We start from the raw sequence: 20,084 nt of genomic DNA, 5'->3' as shown, positions 1-20,084 counted from the left end.
TGGGTAAGCACAAAGCTTAGTGAGTTTCCCCCAAAATACCCCGTACGATAAACATACAAGCATGCATAACTGCTGCTCTTCAGCCTTCGGGCTGATTGGACCGCCTCGCAGGCCTTTAGTCTATCCGAGTCGGAATATCAAGGTTTTTTGGCCTATCGCCTCAACCTAACCGCTCCTCCCGACCCTCCATGCATTCTGCTTACAACCGCCTTGCACTGGGTTTCTTGGCCTACAACACAAAGCAGAACTGCCTCAACCCACTACCACCATATGTCGACATATAAACAATCAGGATCAAGTAGGCACATAATTCAAGCAAACATCAATCCTACAGCTTACTACCGCCTACTATCCCTCTCACAACATCCTGTCCCTCTACTAACTAACCTCCATGAAATGTGTAACCATAAGTACCAGAGGTGAGATAGCCACCCGAACAAATGATCCTACTATAGAGCCACAACCAAACAAGGAACATGAAAGAAAGCCTAAATCAAGAGTTCTTAGGCTATCCTACATGACAACATACAATCCGTATGGCACTCCACTGGATAATAACCAACAAGTACAAATAACATACAGATCCAACAATGCACTATAGCATAGCAACATCCTATATACCATGATACCGATCTAACAGATCATTACAACATAACAACATCCTATATAACAGGATACCAATCTAACAGATCACTATAACATAGTAACATACTAAGTATCAAAAATCCAAAGAATGCATGACCGTATATATTCAGAGGTGAGATAGCCACCCGAACTGGTGGTCCTACTCGAGAACCACAACCAAATAAAGAACATGTAAAAGAGCCTAGACCAAGAGTCCTCAGTCTATCCTACATGAATATATACAGTCCCTAAAGCATCCCTCTACTAATAGATAACCAAAACTAGTGGGCCGACATAGGTACCTTTGATCCACGATACAATGAGGCGAAACTCACTTGAATCAAAGAACTCTGGACACTGCGATACAATCCTTTTTTCAGCGCTGCTCGATCCCGTGAATCCACTAACACCAAAACCAAATAGAATCTCAATCAACAGCCCAAAATCCACAAGTTGGACTCAAAGTCAAACTGGTTCAAAAAGCCAACGGTCAACGGTCAACGAAAGTCAACAGTCAGCAGATTCGCACGACGTGACCATATATGGCTCACGTCGTGAGCCACTACAGGACAAAATAATCGAGTCTCACGACCCTCACGACGTGACATGCATCTCCTTACGTCGTGAGATCAGTCTGGAAGACATTTTGATCCAAAAACTTGTGAATCCATTAAGCCACTAATCCATCTTTTCTAGGAGGCTTCCTAACACTCCAAGCATCATAAATATCAATGCTTTAAGGTCTTGTAGGTCCAATACAAGACTTGGGCTCAAACTAGGTCATTCATGGAGAAAAAGACGATAAATTCTCATGCATGAACTCTAACATCATTCAAACTCCAGATCTATAACATATAAGCACTAAAGGACCCATAAAGTTGCCAACTTTATGGAGTCACAACACCTAGACTCTTAAGATATTGGATAAATATGCATAAAACCTTTGATCTAGCAACATGGAAACATAAAGCTTGGATCTTGGTTACTCACATTGGTCCAGAAGTGTAGCTAAATGTTGCAAATGAAGCTTCCAAGCTGCAACTATACTTTCATGATGATCTTTTCCTCTTCAAGGCACCAAAACTCAACCAAAAGTTCAAGAATAACAATGAGAGGCTAGGGTTAGGGTTTTACTGAGTTTAGGGACGAAGGAGGTTGTTTAGAAACCCTAAAATGAGCTTTATGGTGTTTAAATACGAAGGAAAACCCTAAAGATCATGGTCTTGGGTTGCAATGTATCTCACGTCGTGAGCTCAGTCTAAATCAGAGTCTTCATTTAACCACTCCTCACGTCGTGACCCTTCTATGGCTCACGTTGTGAGCCTTGGTTTTACCCCAAAACCTTGCCTTGACTCTTTGAAACCCTAAATCGATCCGATACGGAGAACCAGGTGTTACACCATACCTTTAATTTAACTAGAATACAACGTTTAAGGAAAAACACACTATCACCAATACAACTCCTTTATCCCAGTGGTCAATAAGCTAACCAACTGGCATGATATTTATTTCCTTGATCAAAATGGTCACAACATTTATAGGTCATGACATACTCCTCCCCAACTTGCAAGAAGTCATTATATTGATGAGTAGAACTTCGAATTCTTCAAAGGATCAACATACTGTGTAGCCACATACTACACTCCAAAGTATCAAAACATACCAATATGCGAGAATCTATTGTGCCTACTCCGAGTCTACCCAATATCCTACCCAATAAAGGTGGATCAATCCTCGACATATTGTCTCCCCCTAAGGGAAACACACTCGTAAGCCCTTCCTTGAAGGACTCCACATAATGCACACATATATCCTGAGTATGTTCCGCTCTAATACCACTAGCCACATATTGAGAGTTTGATGCCTTCTTCCTACTTGTGGGACGTCTTGACCTCATATGACAACAAGACCAATCTTCCTACATACACATGCCAACGGGTTTACCATACCTTGAACTCATCATGGAAGCCACAATATCTCCCTACCAGTTATGTAGAAGTCAATATGGTTCTTTTCACCACTAAGCCCCCTTAACTTAGCCATAATCCATTGTCTATACACAATGTACTATCACTAATGTGACCCTTTCGATCCAAATTGGCAATGAAGCTAAAATGTACAATCTTCATCTTCACAGTCCATAAGATCACACCATTTACGGTCTATAAGATCACACCATTTCACAATCTTAATGGTATGCTATCTATACCGGGTCTTAATTGTTTTTTATTGTTACTTCTTACATATGTTTTCGGCACAATGAGCATTTTGTTCAATGTAAAGTAACCAATTTATTTTGATATTCAATATTTGACCAAATAAATTTGCAACATTAACCATCATATATATTTGAACCTATGAAGCTCTATTTTAAAGGGTGTTTAGCTAAACTTATTTAAACTCCTTTTTAGTTTATATAGTATAAACAAAAAAAATGTTTGGATAGAAATAATTTATCAAGATGTCGTACTGAAAATAAGTTAATAAGTTAAAATCTATAAGTAATTATTACCTTATAAGTTATAAGCAGTGTTCTAAAAGGCGCGCCATGACGTGAGGCGTGCCTTCGCCGTTACGAAAAGCTTCATAACGTTGCTGTTAGGCGTGACACGTGGCAAGACGTGATATGGCGCGCCATGGCGCGTTATGACGTGTTATGGCGCGCGTTTTTTCGTTTGAGACACAGTTTTTTGCTCATTGTTATGTCTTTTCAAATCGGAGATACAAGTATTATGGTTTTTGTTAACTTTTTGTTATTAGTTATTGATCTAACACTTCTAAAAAGTAGTTATATTTAATATAAATTTATATTTATATGGTAATATAATTTTAAATTAATACAAAATCACCGCCTTACATCACGCCTTGAAAAACGTTATGGCTCGCCATAGCTCGTTAAGCTTGAGGCTTAGCCTTACCGCCACACCACGCCTGAACTTTGGTTATAAGCCATACGTTCACAACGGCTTATACCAAACACCCCTTAAGAGACATTGACCCAATGTTCGTAAGCAAAATGCGGATGATCATGATATCGTCACCTTTCAAAAAAATTGAAATTACTTTTTCAATTTCTACTGTATATTGATAAAAATAATACACGATTTTGTATTTATTTTTCGGTAAAAAGTATAAACTTTCGTATCCGTCGGTAATTAACTAGTCGATGATGATAAGCACGCTTTCCTAGCCACCAAAAGACGAAGTAAACTGAAAGAAGAAAAAAAAAACGCACAGCTTCGTCCGACCACAGTCGCCGGAAAACTTGATTCTTACTCAGCTCCGGTACTTTTATCTTGCTTTTATGATTTCAATCTTAAAAATCAGCTTTTATATCTGTATGTGCGTGCATCTGTTTCTGATTGTGAATCCATATGCTAGAATGATTTTTGGTTCCCCGTTTCATGCTTTCAATCAGCAAACAATCTGATATGTTACTTTTCAATTAGTAATCAAAATGTTTTACTTCGAACTGATTAAAGTTTGTTCATAAGTATCGGGTTTCCATTTATTTTGTGTGATTCTACAAACAGGGGAAGGAGGAACTATTCTAGGGCTTGGTTGATAAAAAAAAAAGAACTGCGCTTTTGTATGATATGTTGTACTTGGTGCGTGAGAACCTCTTTATCGGCAACATCAATGCAGCTGCAGAAGTACTTTTGAATGGCAGTGAAGGAATCACCCATATCTTATCAGTTCTGAGCTCGGCTTCTATCAGCTTTTTCTCAGAATGGAAATCGAGTTTCTCAGTTCCTACCAAAGAGATTCGCACTGTGTACATGGGGGATTCAGATTCAAATGAAAATTCCGAGGGTGATGTATCAGATAAAACCGCATTATCCTCCAAGAAGATTCTTTATGTACTCGAGAATGCAGGAAAGGATTTGAATCTGGTGAGGATGGCTGTGCCATTGAGAGACATGGAGAGCGAGAATTTGCTTGATTCTTTAGAAGTTTGTTTGGATTTCATTGATGAAAGTAGGAAAAAGGGTTCAGTTTTAGTTCATTGCTTTGCAGGTGTATCCAGAAGGTAAATCAAAATCTTACATACTAAATACTAAATACTAATTTCTCATTTTATCTATTACTTTCATGTTTATACACCTATATATATTGTGTTCATTGCAGTGCAGCCATCATCACAGCATACCTGATGAGAACTGAAAGACTTTCTCTAGAAGGTTTGAAAACAGCTAAATTTTTCAGTATTTATCTTCTTATTTATTAATCATTTTACATTTTCTTTCATTGGATATGAAATGTTTCTTTCCATTTTTGTCCACCTAAATATCCCTCCAGATGCACTTGAATCATTACGCCAAAGCAATGAATCTGTTTGCCCTAATGATGGATTTTTAGAACAGGTAAATAAAAAATTAAGTCCAAATAATAATAATAATAATAAACAATTTTATATTTCTTTTTCTGCTTGCAGTTGACCATGTTTGAAGATATGGGTTTCAAGGTTGACCATTCAACCACTATATATAAACGCTTCCATTTGAAGGTTTTAGGTGCGTGTTTGACTCTTTTCTTACCCAAATTCTTTAATTTCTAAATATATTTTGTAATTCTCAACATTTGACGTTTATGCCCTTGTGGTATTTAGGCGACTCATACAACCGAGGAGAGAAAATCGACACCACAAAGTTTGCTGCTGACCCTGGCTTGTCCAAGAAAGAAGTCACTATCGGGACCGGAACGCCATCACAGAAAGAAGTGATTCCGATTCCGATTCCGACTCCGACTCCGGCATCTGCATTCCGGTGTAAAAAATGTCGGAGAGTTGTTGCATTGGAGGAGAATGTTGTGAGTCATGTTCCAGGGGAAGGGGAGAGTTCTTTTGAGTGGCATAGAAGGAGAAGTGATAACTATTTTAACAAATATGATGAGCTTGAATGCACCTCCATTTTTGTTGAGCCTCTTCGTTGGATGAAAACAGGTTTGACTGACTTTGACCCTTACTATTTGTGCATTATATTAAAAGCATCGTATTTACATTTTTAAGAAATGTGAAATATGATCCAGTGGAAGAAGGTGCATTGGAAGGAAAGCTGTGGTGTAGCCACTGTGAAGGGCGGTTGGGTTACTTTAATTGGTCAGGAATTCAGTGTAGCTGCGGGAGCTGGATCACTCCAGCCTTTCAGCTCCATAGAAGCCGAGTTGATATCAGCACTCTTTAAAATAAAATATAAAAAAAAAACTTTTATGCTCTCTTTCTTCAATAATATTATACAGAAATCACACTCATCGTTTAATTGTTTGTTATTTCTATATCATACAATTCCATTACAAATGGATATTTTATCTCTATGATCCAGGGTTCAAACTCATGTGTGTCTGCGTATTGTTGCTAATGCTATCTTGACATATTTTTCTCAATATCATTCATGAATTATTGATCATTTTTTTTATTGGACAGATATATCGTTATCAACTTCATGAAAAAAGTTATTGTGTAGTATTTTAATATATCTTTATCAACTTCATTCGAAAAGCTATGGTATAATATATTTTTTTAGTATATGCCTCTTTAATTTCCTTATGAGTCTGAAAAAGCATCGTGATGTGTTTGAAGATATGATCTTGAAGGCATATGTTGCAAGTGGAGTATATATCCAGATTCGGAAGATAGGTTATGTTTGGAAAATAACTATTTTGGTACCCTTTCCGACTATGTTTTCTTATGTGAAAATAACAATATAACCATTTTTTTTTCAAAATCTATTTATTAATTATGTGCAAAAAGCATCATTTTTCGTAAGAGAAATTAAATATTGCTATCCTAAAATATTATTAAATTTCATTAAATGAGCATTAAATGTTATACGGAGGATATGTAGGAACAAAAAGTAGGAAGATATTTAATTTCTCTTTTCGTAAAATAATATGTAATAACTAGTTATCATGTAATAAATGATCAAATGATGAAACGTTACTGTTTTTTAGTCATGTTAGTGGTTAATCCAAAATAAAAATATGCAAACATCGATTTGTGTTTGTGTGAGTATTGTCATTATTAGCGTATAATACGAAATAAAAGAATCATATATAAGAACATATTGTTTATAAGATATATTTTATGGTAACTTCTATGGATTATATAAAAAACTTAATTTTAGAACACCATCCCCCTCTAGGAATGGATGAGAGAAGAGAAACTTTGTTGCCATACCTTCTAACCTAATAAAAGAAAAATTCATGATTCTTTTAGTGTTAGGTTTACCTTATGATAAAATATATCCTCCCCTATAAACATAAGGTCAATTGATTGGACCATGTGTTGTTCATTTTGACTCTTTTGTTTTGCTTTATTGCACAACAAATCAAAAATATACTTAAGATATGCTTTTTAGATACATTTTTCTTCCCATCTACATAATTGATAATCCCACCATTGGAAATTAACAATGAACATTGGAAGCAAATTAATAATTAATGGAAGTGCTGATCATACGTTGGATATCAACAAATAATTAATGGAAGTGTGGACATACGTAGGATAACACATCCACACGCATCTCATTTTCTTATTGGTTTCAAGGTTTTGGTTGTACACTGTATCATTGAAGTCAAAGTGATTAAGTAGAATTAACATAGCTTAGGTATTAATTATAATAGAAAATTATACTGTATATATCAAGATAATATAAATGCAACTACAAACATATTTGGTTTTGCAACTAATAAAAACCATGTTTTACTACACAAACAGAATTAGAATAAAATATTATATGACAATTTGTTCAATTCTGAAAATGGAATAAAGCTAGAGTTAAAGCAGGGATAACAAAGAAATATACTTAATGCAACGTATATACCAATAAACCATGGGTGGGATTCCAACGCTAAACTTCCAATAACATGGTAATGTCACCATCATTATAAGATGTATATATATAATAAGCTTAGTTTGTGAATACCAATATCTCGGAGATTTTGTTTATTTAAGAGTCCTTATATTCAAGACGATAAGAAAAGGTACTACACATGCTCAATAAGACATTAGTTGTTTGCTAGGTAACTATACATTTAACTGTTAATGAAAATGACTTTATTGTTCATGTATTCATGACAATTAAGTTTGTAGTATGTTAATTACACGTACCATTGTTGTATGCTTCTTTTCATCATTAATTAAGTTCGAATTCAGTTTTCACAACTTCAATATTATGTTTTAATTTTCGCACCATTGATTCTAATGCCTTACAGAATTTCACAACGATAAAGTTTTTTGGTGTTGATAATGGAAAGAGTTGGACCATCCACAACAGTCAAGTACGAGTGTTTGCTTTTTGGTATGTTGAAACTGAATTAATTTCCTTGTTTTTTGTTTTTCTGCATTTTGTCATGTAGTTCAAACTAGTTAAAGAGATTACGCTTAACATGATTTAATTTGTCCATCATTCTTAGATATGGATGATACACTATACCCCATGAGCTTAGGTCTTAATTCTGCTTGTCGCAAGAACATTGAAGGTACCCAAGAACCCATTATATACATATCTAATGGCATAAGATGTGATTATAAAATTTTGATTGTAAATGGCTATAACATATAAAAATTTTGTTCCAGAATTCATGTTGACACACTTGAACATAGATGAATGTGAAGTCCCCACTATGTGCTTAGACTTGTATAGAGAACACGGGACAACCATGGCTGGTCTCAAGGTAAATGTTACATTACAACTTCACATTTCACAAATAAAAACTCTAAAGATATTTTCAAGTAAAAAGATAGTAGAATGCTGACTCTGGTACCTTTTTCAAGTACTATATGCGCATTTATGATTATGTCTAATTTGAATATCGTACATGGTTTTTTCTTGACACAGGCTCTTGGTTACAAGTTTGATGATGATGAATTTCATGCATTAGTTCATGGAACCTTACCTTATCACACTCTTAAACCCGATCTGGTGCTAAGGAACATTTTGCTATCGATGCCACAACGAAAAATTGTACGCCTTAGAAGCTACTAGATGATCTTTTTTTTATACCTTATACTAAAAATATGTCCAATTACAACTTTAAAGATAAAAATATAACATGTTATATATCTCAACTTTTAAAAAAATCATTATATTTTTGCAATCCGAAGGAAAAAATTTATTTCATTTTGGATCTGGAATAAGATACTCATTTGACTATGAAAAGTCATATGAAGCTAGTGTTCTATTATTAGATTTTACTAAGTTGTTTTAATTAGTTTGTCTTTTTGTTTCAGATTTTCACAAATGCGGACAAAGCGCATGCAGCTCAAGTCCTGAGTAGAATGTGCTTAGAAGATTGCTTTGAAGGAGTCATATGCTTTGAAACGCTTAATAATAATCCAGTAGAAGAACCACAATCAATGAAATGTAGCATTAATGAAACTGACGACATTAATAGGCTCAGCTCTGCAACTCGAATCATATGCAAACCAGCTCTTGAATCATTCCAAGCCGCTGCTATCATTGCCAATATCGACCCTAACAAAACCGTAAGCTAAACTCGTTCTTAAAGTTTAATCCTTTAAATGAAGTAGAAGTAGAAAGCATATATATAATGTAGAAAATGGGAACTATATATTTCTTGATTGCATAATTAAAAAGGTTAACATTGTTTAATGTTTAGTTTATCTATCTTCCCTCAGATTTTCTTTGATGATAGTATCCGGAACATTGCCACTGGAAAGGCCGCTGGATTTCATACTGTCATCGTAAGTTGTAAACATTTTTTTGCGCTACACCTTCATCCATTAATGTGTCAAACATGTATGCTTCCACTTTTATGGTCATGGCTTTATATATATGAATTGAAACTCATTATATGGAAGTTTTAATGTAATTATACCTAAAAAACTAAGTAATTCTTTGAGTAATTCTAATATTAATGATATAAGTATAAGTTGTACAGGTGGGAAGGTCAAGTCTTGTGCCAGGTGCAGATCATGCCTTACGAAGCATCCACAATATGAGAGAAGCATTGCCTGAATTATGGGAGTGTGAAGGAGAAGAATATACAGAACAAATGATGATACATTCTACTGCTGTGGAAACCGTTGTCAAAGCTTAGGATGTATAACTTTACATCGATACTTCATATGTATGTTTAAGTTTTTACTTCAACTTTGTATGCTTAATATTAAATATGCTCAGAAAACTGTCGAAATAAAGGTGTTGCAACATACAAGCCATCGAAGATTCGTTGTGTTCTTTATGGTTAGTTGTGTTTATATATTTTATAATCAGTGGTATTCAAAACGTTTAAAGATGAAAACACATACATGTTTGGCGTTCCTTCTTAAACTACCTTGTCGTCGTTATAGGTTGATCGATCTTCTTGACCGATCTCTTCATTCCACATAATCGATCTTTTTTAAGCCAAAAATACCTTCTACTTGATGGATTCTACAAAAAAAAAAAACTTCCTTATCGTTTTTTAAGACGACAATGCCTTATAAAGTTAGAATCGTTTTTTTTTGTTCTCTATATGAGCCCATTAATAGATTGTTTCACGCTTCAGACATTAAACCAATTAAACAAGCCCACATATTTGGTTCACTTAAGCCCATATATCAATTCCATTAAACACAATTGTTTCATACTAAAACCTTTAAATAGCCTCTTATTCGATATTTTTATATCATTATAACATTTTTTTTTCTTATCAATTCTCCATCCCAAACAACAAGCAACTAAGTCCTTCAAATCAAAATTTCAATATCTTATAAGTGGTAGCAGCGAGAAGTTCTATGTGTGTCATGCTATTGATTATTACAGTTCTATCCTTTATTAATTTTATCTTAAAGATCAATATGAAAAAATAACTCAACTTTATGAAACAGTAATTTATCAATGAATTAGACTCCAATAATAGTTCTAATCCAAACAAAGGAGATGGAATTAACCAAACATTAATGACCTGTTTTATTTATTCATTCTAATACGATTTATTCTTTAAATATTTTAATATTTTCTAATTAAGATGGTTATAAGATATAACATTATAGTTATAGAATATTACTAAAAAAATAAGAATATTCACTTGGCAGTAAATTATCCTCAACTATCAATCGTTTTTATGTAAACTTCACTGCACATAAATAAAATTATATAAATAAAATTTTTTAGTTAAAATATAAACAAACATATGTTATTGAAAAAATATGATTAAAATTATAAATTACTTTACATTTTTTGATTTTTTTCTATTTAAATCTCACATTTTTTTTGTTTTTTGCACTGCGAAGGGATATTCACCTAATCTAATGTTAAAGCAATCAAGTTACGAGAAAAAAAAAACTACATTAGTTTGCAACAAGAAATGTTTTGGGGACATTCTTTTTGGTTGTAATGTGATAATCAAAACTATTATCAACAAAATAGTCGTTTGATTTACAATTTAATTTATAACATTATATTTTTATAGCAGCTTACATTATATTTAAGGAGCTCTTGGACTATACTCCTATGGGTATATAAAAATTGCAATTTCATCCATGCTTTTCTAAGGTTTCAATTTCAAAAGAATTTTTACTTTAAATGTATATAAAATCTAAAGGATTTCGACTTTCATTCATGTTTTTCTAAGGTTTCAATTTCAAACGCTAAGAATTAATTAGCAAAAGTAATTGAAATAAACAAAATTCAATCACCCATTAACAAAATAAACAAATGATTATGATGTAACTAGGGAGCATCTAAGAATTGCCTAGACTATATATATATATATATATATATATATATATATATATATATATATATATATATATATATATATATATATATATATATATATATATATATATACCTGTTGATAGTAATATGATATTAAGTATAAATCTTATATTAAATTGATATATAAATTTGTAATTATTTTGAACCATATTATATAGAATATACATCTAGCAAGAATAATATCATTCGATAGCATCTACCCGCATTTTGCATTTAAATAAAACTAAACATGGTTTTCGATTTAGTATTACAATTTAATGTTATGACTGATTAATTTAAAATTTACTTATCTACTGATTTATTTTAATTTCGATGACGATGGTTAACTGATATATGAACCATTATTTATAAGTTAATGCAATGTAATTATTACGGTTAATTAATTAAAAACCGTTTATTTGAAAGAAAATGAATTATAATAAAAAATAATTTTTTGATTTTGTTTGTTTAATTTGACTTGTTCGTTCTATATTTACAATATTTAAATATTTTTAATTATTTTGATAAATAGTGTTTGAATTTATATATTTTTAAGTTTATGTAAAGTTTGATTTATGTTTTAGATGTAACATAATATTTAAATGAAAAAAATAAGTGTATTATAATAATCATGTTAAAAATCTACTAATAATAAGATAATATTTTGCATTTAATAACATATTTTATATTAAAATATTACTTATATTAAGATGAAAAAGAAAAAGTTATGGAGGTTTCAAATCCATATGGTGCTACAAAAAATGTTTATTTTATAATATAATATGATATGATATGATGATATGGTGATTTATGATTATAAAATTGTTTAACAACACGTGAAACTAAATTGTAAGAATGTCCCTTCATAGTTAACTGCCAACAAGAAGACAGGGAGACCTAAAGCAGCGATGATACATAATGAACAAGTTGAGAAAGATGACTACTGAAAATTACAAAGGTTTGTCGACAGCGATGATACATAATGAACAAGTTGAGAAAGATGACTACTGAAAATTACAAAGGTTTGTCGACAGGGTAATGACGAGTCAACAAGAAAGGAAGGGAGAAGATGTTGTGGTTCTCCTTTACCTTTTGTATCGAAGATGTTCTCTTTTATTATTTTCTAGACATAATAATGAGAATTCATTGCTCGATTACTTGAATAGGCCGCTTTGTACTCGCTTTCAAAATCGATTTCGAATGAATCGATTGAAGATGAAGAGGACCGGTGGTGGTGGTGGAAGGAGAAGTTGTGCGTGGATTGAAGGAGAAGTCACGTCCAGGGGCAAGGAGAGGAGAAAGACAAATACGTGGTGAAAAGGACCAAATTAGTAGCTTTTCTTGGAGCACTGGATCGAATCTGATGTGCAAACAACCCTAATAAAACAAGATGATCCAACTGACTCGGACCGAGTCAGAAAAAAACCTGGATCATAATTTGGATTTTAGACACAAAATACATGGTGAAAAGGACAAATACAACCGGGGGCAAGGAGAGGAGAAAGACAAATACGTGGTGAAAAGGATCCAACTGGTAGCTTTTTTTGGAGCACGCACCGAATCTCACGTGCAAACAACTCTAATTAAATATGATGATCCAACTGACTCAGATCGTGTCGAAAGAAAAAACCTAGACCGTATAGATCTACATGAAACAGGCCTAAAGAGTGATCATATTTAGGATTCTTAGACACAAAACATGCACCTTAAAACTTTGACCCACTCACGAACACACAGGCATCATAAATTCAATCCATGTTAATTGAATATTTCGACTTTAAAACACATGTCAACTAATCTTTAAGACACACCAACCAATTTGGGTCCCAATTACCAATTTACCAACACTTTCTGACATTTGGCAACCACTTTTTAGTGCATCATATCTTAATTTATTCTCTTGAAAAGTTAAAAAAGAGTGGAGACAAGTTCAAATGTGGATGACGATGAGACACTTAACCCAAGACATATTATCTCAAACTTCTTTTAATTTATATGTGTCAAAATGCGAAGGCATGACAGGTTTATAGAATGGTCTTTAAATATATGAATATGCTTTCCACAACAGAAACAGGATAAAGTGGACCATTTATAATCATATACATGTTCCTTAGTTGGCTGTGTTAAAGTGAACCAGGTGTCACACCATTTTTGGTTACAAAGTGCTAATTAATTACCATTCACCGGCAAAAAAACAACTGCATAAAAATTTAGAAATTGTGAACAATTTTGCAATTATCTGGACAACTTCACAATAGAACAATTCCACAACTACTATCATCGCAAACTAGAACTTTCTTAAAAAAATAAATAAATAAATAAATAATAAAAAAAAATAAGTGTAATGGGACCATCGAGAAAGCAATTTCACAATATATGACTAGTTTATTTAGGGGCTCTTTAAAATTTTAAGATATGAATTTTAAGAGGTTTGAATTTTTAAGAAGGTCTGAAATTTTAAGAGTTGAATGTTTAACATGCTATTTGGTTGGGTCTTCTGAATTGCTGTCCTGAATTATTAAAATGACCATTTTACCCTACGGTTTTATTTTTTTATTGAATTCAACAGTTTGTTTAGAAAATAACCTAATAAATTTCTTAAATATGTACTAAAAAAATATAAACAAAATATAAAATCCAAATTTAGCATTAATCAAAATTAAACACAAATCCAAATCAAACATAAATATTTTTAAATCCACAAAATCATACTAAAATCCAAATAAAATCATACAAAATTAATTTAACCCCAATTGATTCGCAATCTGGTCACACAAATTATGCATGTATTCATTGCCTTGTGAACCTCATTTCATATTGTGTACGTTTTGGCTATCATTCTCTCCCCCTTGTGCTTGAGCATTGTTCTCCTCGAACGCCGTAAACAACTCATCATGAATATCACATTTCCTTATGAAATTGTGGATTGCAAAACAAGCAACGACTATATCTCTTTGCACTGAAAAAGGAAAAGAAGTCATTTGCTTTAGGATTGGGAATCTCACATTCAAAACACCGTAAGCATGTTCAATAACATTTCTGAGTTGCGCATGTGCATGATTGAATTTTTTATTCCTTAGTTAACGCACGTCGCCGTCGATAATTGGCTAACCAATACCTCATGTTGTGGTAAGGAGTCATAAATCCACGAGTGTTGGTGTATGCAACATCGCAAAGGTAATATTTATCTATACACATGAGTGAAGGAAGTATTATATATAGAAATTTAAAATCGTATTTTAGAATAAATTTAAAAAGAATTACAAACCTGGAGGAGGGAACGGAAAGCCTGAAGTCGGGTTACATGCAACTTCTTTCAAAACTCGCGAATCATGTGTTATACCCTCCCAACCGGCCTATACGAATGTGGATATCATATCAAAATCACAAATTCCTAAAACATTTTGAAAGCATTCACCTTTTCCTCTTCCCCTGTAGCGAGTTTGTTGATTAGCAGGCACGACTGCATGTACACGAGTTCCATCAAGTCATTCATGTCATATAAAAATCTAGTTCAAACCAAAGATCAAGTAATCCAAAAAACCCATCTAGATCAAACCAAACATCAAGTAATCCAAAAAAACCATCTAGTTCAAACCAAACATCTAGTTATCCAAAAAAACATCAAAACATTCAAAACATCTACTTAGCGAAACATTCCATAATGTGCTCCAACAGTCTTGACCCAATTCTCACAAATAGCTGGATCAATGGTTAACCACACGTGCCTCTTATCCGCACCTTCACCAAAAAGAGCAACAACAGTAGTGTATTTTGGATCAAATATTCCCCATCCTAACTTCTCTAACTTTTCCATACACGCATCCAAATTTGAAGAAGCATGCTTTTCCACAAATATTTTAGCAATTGTGGCAATATCTTCCCCGATTTTAAGCAATCTTGAATTCGATGCATCTTTACCCTTATATTTACTCTTATTTTGACTCTTTGCCGTATCTGTAGTCTTTTGTTTTTTTGATTGAGCGAATAACTCGTCACTGAGACCTGCAGTTTCTTGTTGAGTGTAATCGATGTCATCAAAGTCATGCAAACTATAGTGGCTTGACTCTTGAGTAGGACGGGGAAGGGTAGAAGTTGGTCCCCAACTATGAATGTTTGTCGCAGTCACGCCTTCAAACAATTGTGTACAAAGGTCGGGGAAGGAAAGTGGCGATCTTCTCAAAGTTTCAACATGTTTGTTCGACTGCTTGAAATTTTTTATATTAGATTATTAAAGCCTAATAATAATTTTTATAAATAAAAATACAAAATACCTTGATTTCTAGTTGCCATTCTTCTTCTGAAAGATTAAAGCTGTTGGTTACGGGATTACAAACATTCCCGATTTTGTTTTTTAACTTCAACCAAGCTGAAAACTTTGACTTTAAGTAATCGTAGCGATTCTTCATTTGCTTTTGGTCCAAAAAAAATTATGTTAGTTTGCTAATTTTTCAGCTATAATCCTCCAAGAGAGTGCTTTCAAACTACCCCTTCCCGACCATTAACCGTAATTTCTTGCCAACATGCTTTCAGAAAAGCTCTTTCAATAGCTTCTACCTTCCAACTAATCCTAGGCTTCTTTTGTGACATGTATAGTATAATTTCAATAACAAATCAGCATATAACAACACAAATCAACACATAATATTACAAATCAGCACATAACAATATAAATCAACACATAACAACAAAAATTAACACATAAACAGCAAAAATCGGCACATAATCAGCACATAACAGCAAAAATCAGCACAAATGAGCACATAACAACACAAACAACCTCTAAATCTAAAAAAACCTTCATTCTTCTTCCATATTTTCATTTAAACAACACAAAAAGCAGCAAAAACAACACAAAAACGACACCTATTAGCTTTTCCAGCAAGAAATCAACACATTTTTTAGAGTATTATTTCAGCAAATCAAAACATATATTGCAGAAAATCAACAAATCAACACGTAGATGGCGAAGGTAGTGAGCGAGCAGAAAAAACAAGAGAAGAAAGAGGAGAAACAATGATTCCTGAAGAATGAAGCATGAACCTGCTTTGTTGCTGAAGGACGATAACGCCGAAGGAGAGGCAGGTTGACGACGGCCGGAGAGATACGATGGGGATGAGCGATCTACTGTAGATGGAGAAGGTAGAGAGCGAGCAAAAAAAAAGCGAGAAAGAAAAGGATGCGTGGGTTTAGGTTAGGATAAAAGCGTCTCTTTTTTTCAGATGAGTTTTTAGATCTGATTCGGTAAGTGGTGTTTTTCATATTCAGACGATATATTAAGTGGTAAACAAACACTCTTAATCTTATAGATTAAAATCTATCTCTTATTAATAGGTATTAAGTGGTAAACAAACAGGGCCTTAGGCTGGAGGGACTCATGTTGCTTTTGTCGAGCTCCACCTCAGCCATAGCAAGGAAGATAGGGGGAAGAAGTGAGAAAGAAGAAAAGATGGCGTGGGCTACCAAGTGAGGGAGAAGAAAGAGTGAAGATGAGAGGAAGAAGAAGAAAGCTCGACGTGCCATTATCGACTTGCCCTTTCAAGCACATCATGATGAATTTACGAGCCGATATTTGCCGAGTCCATGTCACCATTGTCGAGCCATTGTCGAGTCCACTCCCCCCGGTCTTACACAAGGATGTTGTTGTACATTTTTTTTTCAACTGGCAAATACAAATATTATAATCTACTCCTAAACGAACACCTAATTCCACCTATGTCCACCACGAGACTTGAACACTCGACCTCAAGAAGGAAGGGCACCACCTGATACCGTAAGGCTAGAAGCCATTTGGTGGATGTTGTTGTATATATACACCCTAATATACTATTTTTGTCTAAACATTGACATCTAATCATTTTTAACAATAAATAAACATTGTTTTTTGAAAAATCTCTCTCTCTCTCTCTCTCTCTCTCTTCTCTCTCTCTCTCTATATATATATATATACACACACACACACACACACAAGTAGGTTCATGCGAAAATATAAATATCTTGCGAAAACGCAAAAACAGATTTTATCTTATGAGAATCAAACACAAGTACTATAAAAATTAAATTTATTAGCAGTAAATTAAAGGTAATAAGTTTACATTGGATTGTGCTATGATAGTATAGATTTAAAGATGGTTTTAACAACTATTTTTTTTCACGTCCTTAACCACTGTTAAATTCATGTTTTCATAATAAAAATGTCAAAAATCATGTTTTGCTAATATGAAACAATTTCTCATATATCATCGATTATCATCATGTAGTTCAAAATTTGGATGGATTATTGTCCAAAATATAAGGTTGAGGTGGCACAATCTCATAGTTTTCTCTTGTTTTCGCGTTTTTGCAAAATATTTGCATTTTCGCATGAACCCTCCCTTATATATATATATATATATATATATATATATATATATATATATATATATATATCAAGATTGTGAAAAACGCTCAATGTTAGTTAGTGGTAGACTAAAGTTAAGGGACTAATTGACTAGACAGAGATTAATCACGGACGCTAAATTATTAATTTGTTGAATTTTAAAAAACTAAATATGACTAATATCACAACAAAATAGGTTAATATGATTAATACAACACAAACTATTCCTCAAATAGTTTTATTGAGATATAAGTTCTTCAAAGTGTTGACATTTCCTCGTTTGCTACTATTTCACTCATTATATATGGAGATATTAATCACGAGGCGCCCTCTATTTGGTCGGATAGTGCCTAAGTACTAATCATAGATTAATCGGGATTCTTACAACATTGATAGGAGTAGCTTCAAATGAAGACGCTAAACAAAGTAAAGACGTGAATACACTACTTTTATATTATTATTTTGCTATGAATCTTTATTTCACAATGAATATATTAATAATCAAGCATTAGCATTCACATTTGAATTACTACAACACTATACACATACAAAATTCATAATAGAATAATAAAATAAAAGTAGTGTTTTTACGTCTTCACTTTATTTAGTGCATTCATTTTAATCATCTCATCTCATATATATATATATATATATATATATATATATATATATATATATAATCTCATTATTTTCGGAAAAATTAACGATTTGCTCATATTACCTGCTCAAGAGGTTAAATATGGCTAAAGTGAATAAAACCATATATATATATATATATATATATATATATATATATATATATATATATATATATAATCTCATTATTTTCAGAAAAATTAACGATTTGCTCACATTACCTGCTCAAGAGGTTAAATATGGCTAAAGTGAATAAAACTATATATATATATATATATATATATATATATATATATATATATATATATATATATATATATATATATATATATAACATCCAAAAATCACAATAAAATATTTTCATTTTAAAATTGAGGAGAAATCATTGTTTTCAAACAAACTCAAGTCATAAAAACCGAAGATCAAATACAAATGTACCAAAACAAATGTATCATAAAATCTCCAAACATGTTAAGAATGTGTACGATCACACCTTTGCTTTTCCCCCAATCATCTGAAGTACCTGAAACATGAAACTTAAATTTTAAGCCAAAGCTTAGTGAGTTCCACAAAAAAATACTACACAAACATATAACAACATGCATACTGGGTCCACAACCATCAGGCTGGATTATCCTTGAGCCCACCACATGAGTCTGGCTTGCCTTCCTGGCCGACAACTCATGTCTGGATTGCTCCCGAGTCCACAACATAAGTTTGGCTTGCCTTCCTGGCCCATAACTCATGTCTGGATTGCTCTCGAGCCCGCAACATGAGTCAGGCTTGCCTTCCTGGCCCACAACTTATGTCTGGATTGCTCCCGGGTTTGTTAGTTTCCGCACAGAGCAGTGTTGCCTCAACCCAACCATACTATATCAACATATACATAATAAATAACATAAATCCATCAAGCATATAATCATATAACCAGTCAACAAACTAGAAAGCAAATCTAAAAATCAATATTTTATAATAACATCCTATATACCAAGATAGATAACCTAGTGGGTCGATATTGGTGCCTTCGACCCACAAGTACAGTGAGGAAACTCACATCTTAGTCTGAAAAGATAGTTGAACACAACACGACTCCGGATACCAACTCTATAGGTCACATGTACAACAAATAGTGACCTAGTCTCAAACTACTGCTCAAAATACCCAAAATACCCCTAGGTCAGAATTGGTCAAAAGTCAAATTAGTCAGTCGTAATGTCGTAGCTAGCCTCTAGTCACCTCGTGGGGACTACATGACAAAATAGTTGCATGGCCGCCATCTGCCACGTCATGGTGACCCTTCGCCACACTGTGGGGACTGTTCAGAGCAGATTAATCCAATAAGCTCTTAATTAATAAAACCAACCATTCAATCTTCACAGAAGGCATTTTATCATCCAATGCACCACAAAAATCATTGTTTTATAGACATGCATGTATTGAGCTCAAGTTAGGTCAAATAGAGTTAAAAGGGGCGAAGATTTCATGCAAGAGTTCAAAACTCTATAAAACTTCAGATCCAACACTCCTAACCACAAAAGGACTCTATGGATCCATAAAGTTGCCAACTTTATGGAATACCAACACTCTAATGTGTCCCAATATGAAGAATAAGGCATAGAAACCTAGATCTATGCACAAGAAACTAAAAAATCTAGAACTTAGGGACTTACAAGAGTCCAAAAGATTTATAACAAGATGATGAGATGAGTTGGTTGCTGACTCCAAGTTCAAATGAAACCTTC

The 20,084-nt window shown here is 33.2% G+C and overlaps 2 protein-coding genes across 3 annotated transcripts; both read left to right on the top strand.

Annotated features, from left to right (window-relative positions):
* The first annotated feature begins 3,650 nt into the window (after positions 1-3,650).
* Positions 3,651-6,006, top strand: LOC145054996 (uncharacterized). The gene is made up of 7 exons (XM_079003278.1): positions 3,651-3,909; positions 4,158-4,654; positions 4,753-4,805; positions 4,924-4,988; positions 5,060-5,138; positions 5,234-5,566; positions 5,653-6,006. Exons 2-7 carry the CDS (start codon positions 4,221-4,223, stop codon positions 5,805-5,807), a joined length of 1,119 nt encoding a protein of 372 aa, XP_078859404.1. The 5' UTR covers positions 3,651-3,909; positions 4,158-4,220; the 3' UTR covers positions 5,808-6,006.
* A 1,535-nt stretch (positions 6,007-7,541) lies between these two features.
* LOC145054995 (Haloacid dehalogenase-like hydrolase (HAD) superfamily protein) lies at positions 7,542-9,892 on the top strand. 2 transcript variants are annotated; one of them, XM_079003275.1, is made up of 8 exons: positions 7,542-7,605; positions 7,837-7,922; positions 8,038-8,103; positions 8,201-8,298; positions 8,463-8,588; positions 8,855-9,109; positions 9,263-9,328; positions 9,526-9,892. In XM_079003275.1, the coding sequence occupies exons 2-8, from the start codon at positions 7,871-7,873 to the stop codon at positions 9,682-9,684; spliced, it is 822 nt and encodes a 273-aa protein (XP_078859401.1). In that variant the 5' UTR covers positions 7,542-7,605; positions 7,837-7,870; the 3' UTR covers positions 9,685-9,892. The 2 variants fall into 2 exon arrangements, with proteins under 2 accessions (XP_078859401.1, XP_078859402.1); XM_079003276.1 differs by having other exon boundaries at positions 7,562-7,644.
* The last annotated feature ends 10,192 nt before the right edge of the window (positions 9,893-20,084 follow it).

This window comes from Lactuca serriola, chromosome 5, assembly GCF_051521515.1.
Source record: "Lactuca serriola cultivar US96UC23 chromosome 5, Lser_US96UC23_V15, whole genome shotgun sequence".
In the NCBI taxonomy this organism is placed as follows: domain Eukaryota; kingdom Viridiplantae; phylum Streptophyta; class Magnoliopsida; order Asterales; family Asteraceae; genus Lactuca; species Lactuca serriola.
Note: the sequence above shows the minus strand (reverse complement) of the source record. Positions and strands in the feature narration are given on the sequence as shown.

Coding starts and splice junctions, on each gene's coding strand:
- LOC145054995 (XM_079003275.1), top strand. CDS start 7,871: ATGGAAAGAGTTGGACCATCCACAACAGTCAAGTACGAGTGTTTGCTT. Junction 8,299..8,462: donor CAACCATGGCTGGTCTCAAG/GTAAATGTTACA, acceptor TTCTTGACACAG/GCTCTTGGTTACAAGTTTGA. Junction 8,589..8,854: donor CGATGCCACAACGAAAAATT/GTACGCCTTAGA, acceptor TTTTTGTTTCAG/ATTTTCACAAATGCGGACAA.
- LOC145054996 (XM_079003278.1), top strand. CDS start 4,221: ATGTTGTACTTGGTGCGTGAGAACCTCTTTATCGGCAACATCAATGCA. Junction 4,655..4,752: donor TTTGCAGGTGTATCCAGAAG/GTAAATCAAAAT, acceptor TGTTCATTGCAG/TGCAGCCATCATCACAGCAT. Junction 4,806..4,923: donor TGAAAGACTTTCTCTAGAAG/GTTTGAAAACAG, acceptor ATATCCCTCCAG/ATGCACTTGAATCATTACGC.